This window comes from Mytilus edulis, chromosome 7 (genome assembly GCF_963676685.1).
Source record: "Mytilus edulis chromosome 7, xbMytEdul2.2, whole genome shotgun sequence".
In the NCBI taxonomy this organism is placed as follows: Eukaryota; Metazoa; Mollusca; class Bivalvia; order Mytilida; family Mytilidae; genus Mytilus; species Mytilus edulis.
The window spans coordinates 38348356-38364414 of record NC_092350.1 but is presented as its reverse complement, the minus strand read 5'-3'; the positions used below and the strand labels follow the sequence as shown (position 1 = coordinate 38364414).

The window sequence follows — 16059 nt, the reverse complement described above, 5'->3', positions numbered from 1 at the left end:
ACAAAATTTACTTCTGGATACTTTCTTATGATCATAAACAAGCTTCTGTCCAAATTTGGTAGAAATTCAGTATAGTTTAAGAAAGTTATTAAAATTTCAAAAACTTTAACCACAGAGTGAATATTTGTGGACGCCGCCGACGACGCCGACGGAATGTAGGATCGCTTAGTCTCGCTTTTTCGACTAAAGTCGAAGGCTCGACAAAAATCAATTACATATTCTATGAAAGACCTAATCAAAAATTAAGTAAAACAATATTATTTATGTGATAGTTAACAACTATGAAAATTTTATTACATCAAATAACATACTGTTTGAGAAATGGTCAGCTCTAAAGTACATGTAGAGACATATCTGCAGACAATATGGTGGTCAAAATATTTATAACTGATATGTGTCAATATATGAATATTCATAACAACATTATACATATAAGGTGAAAATATGATAATTACAAGAATATTATGTCTAATTAACTGCTGCAAAAACTTTTGAGGTAAGAAAGATTTGAACAATAACAAATTAGATTTTGTTTTTGTTTAACCTTATCAAAATGGTCTGCCAAAAAAGAATACAGATATCACAAATTCAAAAATAAAATATGGCACTCTGTTTAGATTGCAGAAGGTTGATCAAGTTTGTTTAATTTTCAAAATCAAGTATTTACCATATAAAAAGGCTTAATCAGTTGTATTATTTTAAACTTAGGTACATTCACTTATTTAATCATATCTGAGAATACAATTATTTTATGCATTAGTTGTTTTCTTATAGTAAATTTATCAATCAGTTCTAAATAATATTTTGCATTGCATTTATAGAAGGATATATTCTATTTCATACAAAATATCTCAAAAAGTATGCTGCAAGTTGAAACAAACAAGATATAGAAAGCAGATATATTCATAAAGTAAATAAAACTATTCTATAGGTATACAATTTTTTTTTAACAGATCTATTGAAATGGGCCAAAAGTATGTGGCTGAGATTTTGATTTTAGTAAATTGACAAGAAAATAGCATAAACAAGGATATGGCATAAGACTTTTATAACACAGTAGATATCAAACAACCCATATAGACATCCCTGTATGACCCCTTTCTTTTTGTCATTAGCACTGATACTTCAAAAATATAAATCACTAGACAACAGAAAACAAATTGTGATTTATACAATTGTAAATCACCCATACCATCCTATTCAGCTTTATCATAATCTCTTTTTTCTGAGAGAATTTCTAAGTTCTTACACAATTCCTGCATCTTTAGCTAACTGATAGAACAGACCATCTGTGTTCTTCAGCAATTCATTTGGAGAATCAAATTCCATTATTTCACCCTTGTCCAGGACCATGATTCTGAAATGTAAAATTTTATTTTCTAAAATGTTCAAATAGTATTGCAATGGAGCTTTGTGTTGGTATTAAATGTTAATATATCTATACAGGGAAGTAATATACAGATATCAAAGTAATAATGCTCATAGAAATGCATTGTTGTAACTTAGATTCATTAATTCAGAGGGACAATTGTCAAGAGATGATTAACTTTGCAAGTCTAACCTATTTTGGCTTGTTTTTTAAGCTACATATGTACACATACATTAATCTTCAGATGAAACAAATTTAATGCTTAAACATTTTTAAAATGTATAAAAGAAATATTTCCTGGATAAAATATTTGTCAAAAGAAGTCAAAAATGTTTGAAGCAAGAATAATAAAATTAGTTTTAACCTCAAGACAAAAAGGACTTTAAAATACTGTGTTGCAAGGGAATTAAAATAAATATCTGACAAAAATATACCTGTCATAATCCATGACTGTATTCAAACGGTGAGCTATGGTTATAACAGTACAATCAGCAAACTCTTGTTTAATTGTCTGCTGGATCAGGTCATCCGTTTCCATGTCAACTGCTGCAGTGGCCTCATCAAGAACCAGTATCTTAGTCTTCCTTAATAGACTTCTAGCTAAACAAATTAACTGTCTCTGGCCAACACTGAAAAATGTAAACTTGGTTACTAAAATATGAACAAATGATAACAATAGCTTATGGATGTACTTAGGTGAAATTTAACAAATCTAAATTTCAAAATAAATTCTATAAGTCAGAATATCATAAGTTAAAAAACAAAAAAAATCTAAAAATATTGATAGGTTATGGAGCTCCTTTTCTATCCCTAATACATTAAAAATATTAAATTTTCAATCAGTTAACATTTCAGTAAACATTTCTAGACTGTAAATTTCTACTGAAAAAAATAAAAAAAATCTTTCCTACAATGTGCTGAAAAAGTAATGATCCATCTAACTTTTTAACCATTACAACATAAAATCAATACTTTGGTTCGACCTTTATGACACCCTCCAACACAAATTATAAGATGATCTATAGAACCACCCTTGTAGAAGATAATCACCTGAGATTAAGTCCTCCCTCCCCACAATCGTATTCAAGTTTCTGAGGTAGATTTTGTACAAAGTCTTTAAGATGTGCATGTTCTAAAGCTTTCCATAAGTCTGTCTCTTTGTATTCATTCATTGGATCTAAATTCATTCTCAAGCTGCCAGAAAACAGCACAGGATCCTGAAATGATAAAAGTTTTGTAAAAATTCTTAACATTCATCATACAAGTAAATTCACGAAAAAGATACTTAAGAAAGAATCTGTTGGGTGTCAAATTAAAAGCTTTTATAGGACATTTTACTTAAATCCTGAATTTCCCTAAAATAACATATAAAGTTTTATTGTAAGTTTTTACAATTCTATCACTTTCATAAAAAAAAATGTATAAATGATAGATGCTCTAATGACAATCTTCTTCAACACACCAGAAAATAGTCCAATAATTTAAAAAGAAGAGCAAATCATTCAAGGTCTTCAACTGTTAGAGAAATAACTCTAGAGAAATTCAAGATATTACTAAAGAAAATTTCCAGACACCTTCAACAAAAATATCCCTTTATCTACAAAACAAAAGGAAAAATTTTGGCCCTATGTTGGGATTATTTTTTTAAGGACAAAAGTAATTTCTTATTTTCATTCATGGTCCTTAAAATTGTTTTATTCCAAACTCTGCAAACAGAAATACTATGCTACATACAGTGCTCTTAGCATTTTATTACAGTTGCTACACTATATATTTATTTTTACCTGAGGTAGAATTGTTAATTTAGATCTGCAGTCATGTAAACCCATGATATAGAGGTTTTCTTCATCAACAATAATTCTTCCAGAGGCTGGTTCAATCAAGCGGAACAAAGCCAATGTCAGGGAAGATTTACCTGCCCCTGTTCTACCAACTATTCCAACCTAAAAGTAAAAAGATATTTGAGTAAAACAACCCGTCTTCAAATAAATTATAAAAATTATATATAGGTGAATATAATAACATCACTATTCTGTTATGCATGGTGTGAATGTCATTGAGTAAATTTATTTATTTTCTATAAGATTTAATGTTTATTTATATAAATAAAAGTATTTTTTTATCATTAGAAATTACCCACTGTGTTAAAATAAATTATGTATTGTTCTTAAGCATGGACATTTTATACACTCAACTGGATCAGTGTACTACCATAATAATCCCAACTGAAATCCATCAGGAAAGATCACAAATAACAGGCCTAAATGGATAAGTATGGATCACAAATAACACATCACATATTGAAATAAAATTATGTAATTCACAAATAAAAGACCTGAATTAGTTTGATAGTTGATGTTCAACATCTTTTTTTAATTGTAAATCTCTAACCTTTTCCCCAGCATTAATCTGTGTATTGATTCCTTTTAGTACAAGATCTAAACCGTCCCTATATCTGGTAGAATACCTCTTAAATTCTACTACACCATTCTGTGGCCAGTCAGGGGATGGTCTGTAGTTAGTCACAAGGTTGGCCTAGAGTCAAATATAAATTGTACAATTATATATATTAGATAAAAAAAAGAAAAAATGTACAGTACATGTACAAAAAAAAATGCCTTATAAATCGGATATCAAATCGTAATTAGTATAGTGATGCTGTTCATAGTCTGAGCTCATAGTTTAAGTTACAATCCATGTTAGATTTGTGGTCCTTTGAATAAACTTATTCTGACAGGTTATCAATTTCACATTAATTGTGTAGTAATTACTTTGAACACTATATTCTATATTTAATAAATTAAAACAATAAAATAACACATATTCCTATATGTATGTCCAATAGCCTGTCAACACTTATATTTTGGCATTGCACAAGGTCATGTTTTTATCAGAGAGACTGCTTATTTCATGGCGTCATGTTACACCTAATCACATTGTTGTGTACTGTTTCATATTTCATTCTTGAGAGATGATTTATCTATTAGCTAATTATAAAGGTTAGAACTAGCTATCAATAACTGTGAGTACACTTAGATTTATACTTTTTGTTTTTTTTGTATTTGCAAATTGTTTTCATGTTTTAGTCTTTATGTTTTCATGCTTTTTGTCTTTGTCATTGTTTTTGTGCTTAGATCCCAGTTGATGAGTCAAGCCTTTTCGAAACAGTCTTTTACAGTTTATGTCTTGTGTTGTGTTTATATTGTGTCACTGTACCAGTTTCTTCATTTTCCTGTTCCAAGCAAGGATTCAGTAATCCAGTGGTGGTAGAGGGTTGGTGTTTGACAAAGTGGTTTGGTTTATTGTGTAGACACCAAATCATGTTCATCACATAAAATTACAGCAGCAATCCCTTATGTGTTGTTATAACTGCTTCCAAATATTGTGTACTGTGGATTCATTAATATTCATTGGATACCATTTTCAAGGATTTCATGTGTACTGGCGAACCTTGAATTTACATATTCATCAAATTACAAATTAATTAAAGGAATGTATGCAGACAAAAAATTTCCCCAAACCATAAAAATAAATGAATTCACAGTATTGAAGTATGAATCAGGCTGCTGGTTTTCTCTTTTGAATTATTTCATATTTTGTCATCCTTATATAGCTAATACTAAAATACATATAATTTGATATAATACCTCCGAAGGGATTTCTGTATATTCTTTAACCCTTTCAACAGAAACAATGTTAGTTTCCAGGTCACTAGTCATCCTCACCAACCAATTCAAGTTTTCTGTAATCTGTTAAAACAATCAAAAAATTATTACACTGATAATATAATACTCTTACAGAAAATGATGTATTGTTTTAAGTTTTGTTTCTATGATTTCTGATTTAATTGTGCTATTTTTTCAAAGAACAAATACCAATAATACAGTGTCAAAGAACAGTAGTTCAAGTAAGGACAATTACAATAGGCTTATTCACATCAGACTGAAATCATAGAGGACTAACAAATTATTTGTACTTTTCTGTACATTACCTATGTCACAATGCTTATGTTATTACATCTCAGTAAGAACTGATTGTTCAATGACTTCATTTACACCGATTGACCTAATGTCAACCAGTATGACTCCATTTCCATTTTCAATTTTGTCATTCATAAAAAAATAACTTGAGATAGGTTTTATCAAACTGTAATAGACAAATAACAAGGATTTTTTCATATTTTTAAAAAAGTTTTCTGGTATTTATATGAACCACTTGCAACAATTTTTTTGTTATTCTGAACTTATATAAATTAAACTTGTTGTTTGCTGTAGATCATTTTTGGTTTTGTCCTTTTAATGGTTTCACATTTATTGAAGTCCGGGTTAGAACCTTTTATAGCTAACTAATACTGTCCAGGTTTTTTTCATTTGGTGAAGTGCAGATTTTGCTCATTGTTGAATGCCACATGGTGATTCCTTTGAATTCTGGTGAATAGTTGATTCCTTGGCACTCTTACCACATCTCTTTTTATTTTTTACACACATCCTATTATTCTACAACATATTAACCTGTAAGGCATATGAGATGGATAGACCAACAATAGCTCCATCGATGCCGTCTCCCCGTACAACAGATATAACAGCAAACATGGCTGCAGAGAATACTGTTAGATTACCAAGGAATTCCAGTCTTACTCCTAGCCATCTGTATAATAATTAAATGTAAAAAATGAATAACATGAACTTAATCATATATTGTTAAAAAAAATTGGGATGTTTTTATTACTGCGATAATTGCAATTGTGCAAGTTTTATAGGTATATCACTTCAATAATGATATTTTTTTGTACGCAGCATTTCATGAAATCACTTTTTTTATCTCACAATTTTGCATGTTGTCCATGGCAAAACATGTAATAATAAATGCATGCAACAATTCCTAAATTAAGAGTAGTACAAAACTAACCATAGCGCCAAAATTTGCTTTGAAGTTACTACCCTGGTTAAAGATACAGTATGTCATTATTACATGGACAGACCTGTTTCATTTTACATGTAGTTACAGAATTGAACTATTTAATGTATACATATATTCCACTTTCAATTTTATAATGAATTTTAAAAGTTTACCTAGACTTAAGGATGTACTTAGGTGAGGTTAGGTGAAAATTAATAAATTAAGAAGTTAAAATTGATACTATAAGTTGATAGAGCATCAATTAAGGATAAAAATAAGCTAAAAATATTGATAGGTCATGGACCTCCTTTTCGAGATATTTGAGATTTAAAAAATGGCGGGAAAAGGCTGACTCGGACTTTTACCTTATATTTGCATTGGTATTATTAGGTCTCAAAACAAAAGAAAGAAAATTAAGAATCTTCTAAAATTTTGGTAAGTGACCTTTCATGAGCTACTAAGTCTTATATGAAAAAATAAATGGGTGTTATGGGGCAAAATATTTTACATTGTATTATATAGAAAAACACCAAGGAGTCCGAACATTTGACACAAAGTCCAAAACCTCACCTAAGTACATCCTTAATGTTATTTTAATAAGAAACAAAAGGAAATCTCAAAACTTTTCTCTCCACCCTCTCAAATTTCACTTATGTACCTTCAAATGCATTTATTCAATATCAATTGATAGGTTCCAATCCCAATGGCTGTGATGGATATACGTATGAGGCGGCCTATAATTATCAATAGGTGCCAGTGGTTTGATATTTTATCAAAAAATCAAACCATGGGTACCCACTGGTACCTTTGGGTAGCCATAGGCTGCCTCAGGTGTATATCAATAACCTGTCATAATTTGATTTTGGGGTTATTTTGGAGGGATAAACAGTTGATTTTCTAATTTGACTAACCCAAATTAAAAGAATAAAAAGAATTACAAAATTTCAGAAAACCCTCTTTCCTAAAAATTTGACAGTCAGTATAACACTATGAACTTGGCTGATTTATGGTGGAATTTAGGCACTTCGACCTCCAACATGGAAACAAAAGGGGAGTAACTCTTGTTAAAGTTGTATCAATCAAAACGTATCTTTAATCTGAAACCAACCTATTGGCAGTTATACTGGCATAACTAAATCTTTGATTCATATCAATTCTCTGATCAGAAGTTTCAATGAATCTTTCCTGAGCTCCATAAGCTCGGATCACACTTGCACCAGAGACAGTTTCTCCAAAATGATTATATACGGGTGATCTCGTCTTAGACTGAAGTCTTTTTAACTGTCTAGATGTGGCTACATAAAATCTCTATAATAAAAAATTACATATCATTAATTTAAACCAACAAAACAACCAATTCTAGATATGGTCTCTGGAAAAAAAGTCCTACAAAAAATAAGAAATCTCAATCATTATTCTTGGAATTACAAAAAAAAATGGCTGCTCTGTAGTTTAAATTAATACATTCAATGCCTAAATGATTGGTAGTTTTACATATTTAGAAAGTATATTTTTCTATTTTGTTTAAATGTCTCAAATCTGCAGAATATACTGAAGTCTACCCTTCAATACAATTTTTTATTAAAAAAGAACAACAAATAGCAATAAAATTGAGAAAGGAAATGGGGAATGTGTCAAAGCGACAACAACCCGACCACAGAGCAAACCTGTTACACCATGAGTACAACATTGTAATAGTATTTGATTTTAAACATATTTTATTCATTAAGATATGAAAAGGATTGAGCAACAGGCACAGCCTATAAAAGCTCTCTCCATATTACATGTTCAAGGTATAATTCAGTTATAACAACTGTATTAAAATAATGCAATACATGTATATATACATGTAGTGGAACATGCATGCTACTTATGAGCACACACGAGCAAATATATGTTTACATTGTTACTTTCTAAATGCAAAGTATATTTAAGTATATAGGCAATTACTCATCATGTATTCAAGAACCTTGAAACATGCAAATATCCTTTATAAGTCATTAGAAATATATATATATGGCTTGAAAGAGACACTAAGCTTGCTTAGTGGATTAAATGAATTAATGTTTAAGTGGAGGAAAAAAATAAAAATAAAACAAAATGAAACAAAAAATAAGTTAGTTTCAAACAAAACGTTGAGTGTCACTGATATATTTATGAACAGATTTAAAAATAGCAATATTCATATCATATGAAAATAATCTGTTTCCAAAAAGTAATAATTCAATATTTATATCAACATTATCAGCAATGGAGTTAATGGAATCAAGAAGGATCTGTCTTACATCATTGTACTTTGGGCAAATGAAAAAGAAATGTTTGTTATCCTCAACAGGGTGGTTACAGTTTGCACAAAAAGTGTTCTCGGATAAGAATTGATTAAACAGATGAGATTTTAGGTTGCTAGCATTATTTCTGAGTTGACAATGACTTATACATGTATTAAGTTTCCTTATTCCATAGTTGAAGGGTTTAAATATATCATCAGTCCTATAAAACTTTTCCAGTCTACTTCTAAATATACCCAAACTTGGGGATTTTTGTAAACTCAAAGGAAGACTGTTCCAAAGTCTTATAGTGGAAGGAATGTAACTATTGAAATAAGAGCTAGTTCTAGCAAGAGGCGGGTGAAACGTGTTATTTTCATTCCTCAAAGTATAAGGGGTTTGTCTGGGAAGATATGGCTGGACTAACTCATATAAGTATGCAGGTGTCATCCCATTTAATATTTTATAGAATAGTACAAGCTTATGTTTATTACGTCTATTCTCCAGAGTTTCTAAACCTAATTCAATATAAAGTTTTTGTCTGGAGGAATTACGTCGTAAACCTGTAATTATTCTAGCGGCTTCTATCTGAATATTTTCAAGAAGCTCAGACTCGTGCTGGGAGCAATTGCCCCATACAACATCCCCATACTCTAATATAGGTCTAATAAAAGCATAATAAATACGTATAAGTGAACTCCTATCTAATAAATGCTTAACTTGACGTATATTACATATCTTTTTTTCTCTACACCATGAGTACAACATTTTAATAGTTTTATTACAAATATAACATATCTTTTTCTCTTAACACCATGAGTACAAATACAACATTGTAATAGTTTAATTACAAATATTACATATCAATTTGCAAGTATTCATGTGTCTATCAGGTTTTTTTTAAAGTCATTTGGGGACTTTCTAATTAACACATCCCAAACATCTTGTTTTATGCATAAGCATGTTATTAATGTCTAGATGAATTCTCAAAAGTAAAAAGATTATTTAACACTAGTTCCAATATCGGAAGACTTACTTGAGCAACAAAATAGAAGAATGCAAATGGTATAATCACAGTCATGAAAAGAGGAGTACCATAAGATATCACAACAAAAGTAGCAACAACCATAAATGCAGTATCCCAAAACATCTGAACTGTCCAGGGCAGCTCGTTGTCTATTGTTTCAATATCTGCTGAGAATCTGTTGACAATTCTACCAATTGGTGTGGTATCAAAGAAAAACATTGGTGCTCTGATGATACTGTGTAACATTTCATGGTGGAGCTTTCTCGAAGCTGCCACTGATCTTAACATGAATAAGGTCACATACGACAATAAAAATATTCCTGAAATGAAGAAAAAATATCAAATTATTGTCAAATAGAAAAATAAAAATATTCCTGAAAAGAAGAAAAATATCAAATTATTGTCAAAGAGAAAAAAACAATATTCCTGAAAAGAAGAAACAATATCAAGTTATATATATGACTGTTCATCCTATAAAGTGTTCATGCTTTGAAATTACAGGATAGATACCCAAATTTTTTTGCCTCTGATTCCCACTTATTCAATAAAATGGATGGACAGTCGGTCAACGGTAACACTTAATGTCCCTATAGCCTATGGTGGGGGCATAACAAAGTTTCTTTGTTGAAGCATGTTATCTTTCAATCAATAAACTGTATTGTTTAAATAGACAGATCGGCAGATAAAGGAACCAAAACAGTCAACTGACAGGCAAAGCTATAAGATATTCATCTAATTAACATAAAATATTCAAATTACCTATAGCTATTCCTGTTCCACCATATACCCCTAAATAGTAGTCATTTCTCTCCCTGTATACTGTACTGTTAGATTCTAGTGACCTGTTGGTCAGTGTTGTATCTGATGTCCACTGACTCAGCCAAATATTCCCAAATACAGAGGTTGCTTGATTTAAGGCAAACAGTATCAAGATGATACATGTGTATGGTACACCTAGTGCTCTGGCATAGGTACCAAACACACCTAGTCTTACCTGAAATATAAAACACATGTATGGCATATGTATAAAATACACATAGCGATAGCTAAAATAACAATACCTAATTCCGGTATATATGTAGGACTCTAATCTATGGCTGGTTCCAAATCTATGGCAGATCCTAATCTATGGAAAATGTGACTTTACAAATGCCAAACAACTCAAATCTATGGCAAATTTTTGCTTTCTCCAAATCCATGGCAGATCTTTAAATTACGTCACAATGAAATAATGCAATATTACGTGGTTGTCGAGGTCATAGATATGAACACCATTCCAGCTGAAGGTATTATCCTGGACACAATTTGCAGATGGTTTAAAGGGAGATGTTACCTATTATTAGGAAGAGGGACAAAATGTGCTGTACCGGCTGAAACCAGCGATGAACAAGCTAGGGCACCACCTTTTTCAGTATCGGATTATTAAAAAAGGAGTTATAGTAGATATTTTACTATCTGTGGCTGGCAAAGCTTATTTAAGTGAAAGATAAAATTAACGGATACATATTAGATTTAAATTCAGTCAACAAATAAAAAAAAGATGTATTAACGATGCAATAAATATTATTTGAAAATTCAAACTGTTCATTTTTATTTTTTTATTATTTTTTTTGTTAAGGGACTTACTGGTTGGTTTAAGGAATGGGTTAAATATAGGTACCATGATTATATATATGTTTTTGATTTAATGGGGCACAACATTTTAATCCTGAAGTCTGTATTGAGGAATTCATCATTTACAACAACAAAAATGGGTTACCATCACCATGATCACGATTTGGTTGACCATTATTTCACAAATGTTTATAGACATGTCGTACATTTCAACTATTTTAAAACAAGTCATTGATCATATACGTACTGCATTGTTTTCCATTTACTTAAAATCTGCCATAGATTTGGAAACAACAAAAATCTGCCATAGATTAGGAAATTACAAAACTTGCCATAGATTAGGATTGTAAAAAGTCTGCCATAGATTTGGGATGGCATGACGACACATTTGCCATAGATTTGGAACCCACCATAGACTTGAGTCCTACATATATATTCAACTTTTTTTTAATCCAAAAGGCCATCTATTATTTACTCTATGTTTAATTTAGCAATCCTAATAATAAACAGGTCATTTGATATAAATAGAGGCACATTTACTTAAAATGAATTCTAGCAAAATCATAAGTAATGTGATAAATTATTTTTACATGGTAATGCAACATTACAAGGTACTGGGTTTTACAGTATGTATTGGTTGAGATCTCAGAAAACATGTTTAACCCTGCCGTATTTTTGTGCTCGTCCCAACTCAGAAGCCTCTGGGCTTTGTTAATCTTGTATGTTTTTTTAATTTTATTACATTTATATGTTTTAGAGTTTAGTGTGACTTTTATTTTCATTGAACTAGTACACAATTTTATTTAGGGGCCAGCTGAGGCCCACCTGTGGGTGTCGGATTTTCTTGCTGCATTGAAGACCCATTGGTGGCCTTTGGCTGTTATCTGTTTTTTTTGTTGGGTTATTGTCTCTTTGTCATATAACACATTTTCATCCTCAATTTTACTTCATTATCAATGCCATGGCATTGCATTAACTTTCATGGAATACTTACATTTCCCTCTTCCATCTTTTCGTCTGAAATCAGTTTATTGTCTACAGTAGATTTCTTCTCATCCTGTTTTATTTCATCTTCTTTAGACTTGAGTCTCTGTAATTCAGGGCTTTTAGGATGCTCTACATCTTTTGAAATTAATCTCTTCAAGATTTTTTTGTCATCTGTTTCTGACAGCACAGCCCTAAAAAAAAATAGCAAATTAATTTTACTAATAAAAGACTTAAATTTAATACTTTTTGCTCTTTATATGCAATGAATACAATGCATTATCCTCTAAGATCATCTAGCAAAAATGTATATTCTACAGAATTTGATGTGATTAAGAAATTTTGCCCATTAAAATGTTTGCATATAAATCAAATGTCAATTATGATTCCCTTCAACACTCTTAGGTTATTATAAATAAGCAACAAAGGTTGCACTGAAATTTTCAGATATCTATTTTGGCAATACAATAGGCATAAAGGGTTTTAAGATTTGTTTTCATTTCTGTAATTTCAGAAACTAATTAATGAGATTCTTTAAGAAACCAGGAGTTATCTACCTTTATTCTCATAGTTCACCTCATATTTACTTGACTTTTCTTCTTCAAATATGGTTCCCATATATTATGCAGGGTATTTTCTTGTGATTATTATTTTCTAACAGTTTTTTTTTGTACAGTGTACATAGATGAATGTATTTCATGTATGAACCTGTACCATATCTGTAATGTGACTTTTACTTCAACTTTGTACTTGTTTTTGGCTTCAACGTTTTTTGATCTGAGTGTCACTGATGAGTCTTATGTAGAGGAAACGGTCGTCTGGCATATAAAATTATAATCCTGGTACCTTTAATAACTAATTACAAAGATAGCACTGTGATCACACACATGACATACTGGTATATTATGGATTCATTTTTTTCTTGGGATACCAGTTTTCACGTATTGATGAATATTTGTTTTTTTTCAGGAATATATATTTTCATAGTTTTGCTAAAGTCAGCATAGAAAAGTTATAGTTTGTATACATTCAAATTCTTGGTCAATCTTTACAATTTGACATCCACAAAAATTGATACCCCACAAATAATAATGAATACAAGGTAAATGACCTACTTATCAGATTCATCATCCTCTGATGTTATTGATGTCAGTCTTTGTAATATCTTGGCTTTTATTTCTTTCTCTGAAATAAAAATATAACAACAATAATTTAGACCTCTTAAAATATTTATACAATATTACGAAGTAAGTTATAGAAAATATCTTGGATGATTTGTGTGTCTTTTCCTGGTCTTCATATTTTTTGGACATTGCTTTGTCAGTTTAATTTTTATTCATAAGTTTTAAATGTTTTCATGATATCTTATGCTTTCTTTTATAGATTTTGCATGGCGTTTATTCGATAATTTTTGTGTATATTTATCATTGCAATATTTGGTAAATGAACAAAAATGCAGGATAAGTTATTGTGATTTAAAACAAATGCTGCATACAAATAAATATTTTGAAAAACACCAACAAAATCAAAATTAAATTAAAACATATTTTATTACGTTGGGACCCTGTTATTGAGGTGATGTTTGTTGTTGTTTTTCGTTTATTGTTTTGCATAGTTTGTTTTTGTATTGTGACATTGTACCACTGTCCCAGGTTAGGGGAGGGTTCAGTGGCAGCAAACTTGTTTAACCCCACCACATTCTGTATGTGCCTGTCCAGAGTCAGGAGTCTGTTATTCAGTGGTTGTTGTTTGTTTTTGCATATCATATTTGTTTTTTGTTCATTATTTTCACATAAATCAAGTCGTTAGTTTTTTCGTTTGAATTATTTTATATTTGTCATTTTAGGGCCGTTTGTAGTTGACTATGCTGTATGGTTTTTACTCATTTTTGGGTGGTACAGTGACCTCTAGTTATTTTGTGTCATTTGGTCTTTTGTGGAGGGTTGTCTCACTGGCAATTATACTACATCTTCTTTCTTTTATATATTTTAAGATCTTGTCATTAATATTTGCATATGAACAAAACAAAACAACAAAACACTTTTGGTTCAGGATGTCTTAAACAAAGATGTTGACCAAAGTAAATTAACTTTTTAGTATTATCTTTGACTCAAAAAGAGGCCCTGTATCAAAATAAAGAAATGGAAATTCCAGAAATAATTTAAGTGCTACAATTAACATTTATCAGTAAAGGACATTAACAGAACTTTTGTTACAAAAGATCATATACAAAACAGATTTGATTGTTTGTAAAAACTTATTTCTGGAATATCTATTAGTAGTAACAAGTGACATTTTGAACAACTATAACATGTGACTGGCAATAAAACAGATAACTAGATATATACTCACGTGCTTTCAAATATTTAACTGCAGAAATATCAACATTTATAAAACAAACATATGTGTTCATAGGAGACCACCGCCCCATGCATTAGCACATTTTTAATTTTAGTTTAGTTCTATTTATCAAAAAAATTTCTAGAGGCAAAAATTAAAATATAGTCATTTATGGAAGTAGCAAAAGTGACTGCTCAAGGGAGGTGATCTTTCAAATTATTTGAAAAAAAAATCTGATTCGGACATCGCACGTGGCCAGAATATGGGCAAAGTGTTTTCCAGCGATAAATTTATTGTTCCTGCGAGCAGACAAATTAGAAATTGTGGAATCCAGCACTCAAAAATTGAAGAAAAACATTTGAATTAGATAATATTCATGGAAAAATATTTCAATGATAGGGTTTTCAATGGATATAAAAAGGAAAGGAAGAAAAATTTACAAATTCCTCTCTTAATGCACAATCACAATCTCAGTTTTAAATGTATTCCCTTTCTCATTTTTCCCTTGATACTGAACAAATATATATCTTGATGACTTGTTAAAAGTTGAAATGACAAAATCGAGGTGAAAATTAGGTGATGCTGACAACATTAGACAGGTGACAGTTGAAATGATTTAATTATATAGAGAAAATGTTTGGGAGGGTCTGAAAGTGACCAATAGAGGCAGATGACGGTGGAACAGGTAACCGTTAAGGTAGATTTGACTGTATAAGATAATATTTATCCAGCATTGTCAGTAGTTCTTTTCTCTGGGAAATAATTGTATACATCCTAATTTTAAACTATTGTCACATTCTTCAAATGACTTGAACCTACCATCTGGATCCTCTTCTTCTTCATCCTCTGTTTGTATTAGGTACATCTTTAAGAACTGTGCAAATGCTCCATCATGTGATAGAAGTTCATCATATGACCCACATTCAGACACTGCTCCATCCATCATTACAATTATTTTATCCACAAATGGCAACCATCTTACTCCATGAGTCACTAAAACTCTTGTCTGAAAAATTAATGCTTCCTTACTATTTTATCTCTTTTTTTGCTTTATATTTTTTTTGTATATTGAAGCATCATTTGACATTTTGTATGTCTGTTAAGATATCGTTCATCAGTTTCTAGAATGCAAATTATCCACTTTCATAATATTCCACAGTTCCGAGATATGTTCCGATTCTAAAGGGAAACATTTACTGGGTGGAATAAACTGTTTTCCTCCCTTTACAAACTATATGAAAAAATCATTTGGTAACCTGCCTAATCCAACACCTGAGTATTTCAACATCCTGCTTCAACCGACACATTTTCATGGTTCCAAAATATGCCTATCCTTGCAGAAACCTTCTGAGTATTCCGGCACCATGCCTAATCCGACATTTTTTTCTGGTCTCTCAGAGTGTCTGATTACACAGGTTATACTGTATTTTCTTTTCACAATACATGTGTTCTGCACTCATGAAATCAAGTTATTTTTAAATTCTGGTCAATACACAATGCACTACCACTTGTTGTAAAGACAGGGAAAATGTTTCTCCTACCTGGAGTTGTTTCCCTTT

At 30.7% G+C, this 16059-nt stretch overlaps 1 protein-coding gene across 2 annotated transcripts in view; it reads right to left on the bottom strand.

Annotated features, from left to right (window-relative positions):
- Positions 1-527: 527 nt before the first annotated feature.
- Positions 528-16059, bottom strand: part of LOC139481403 (multidrug resistance-associated protein 1-like) — a 41084-nt gene continuing 25552 nt past the window's right edge. Inside the window, exons 18-31 of one of the 2 annotated variants that reach the window (XM_071264723.1) lie at positions 15320-15506; positions 14513-14530; positions 13276-13345; positions 12171-12354; positions 10322-10556; positions 9572-9882; positions 7377-7576; positions 5881-6016; positions 5017-5118; positions 3761-3904; positions 3154-3312; positions 2420-2586; positions 1804-1998; positions 528-1357 (exon numbers count right to left, since the gene is read on the bottom strand). In XM_071264723.1, coding sequence (XP_071120824.1) covers positions 1246-1357; positions 1804-1998; positions 2420-2586; positions 3154-3312; positions 3761-3904; positions 5017-5118; positions 5881-6016; positions 7377-7576; positions 9572-9882; positions 10322-10556; positions 12171-12354; positions 13276-13345; positions 14513-14530; positions 15320-15506 — 2220 coding nt within the window. In that variant the 3' untranslated portion in view covers positions 528-1245. The remainder of the gene's footprint in view (positions 1358-1803; positions 1999-2419; positions 2587-3153; positions 3313-3760; positions 3905-5016; positions 5119-5880; positions 6017-7376; positions 7577-9571; positions 9883-10321; positions 10557-12170; positions 12355-13275; positions 13346-14512; positions 14531-15319; positions 15507-16059) is intronic. The other variant, XM_071264724.1, reaches the window with a different exon arrangement.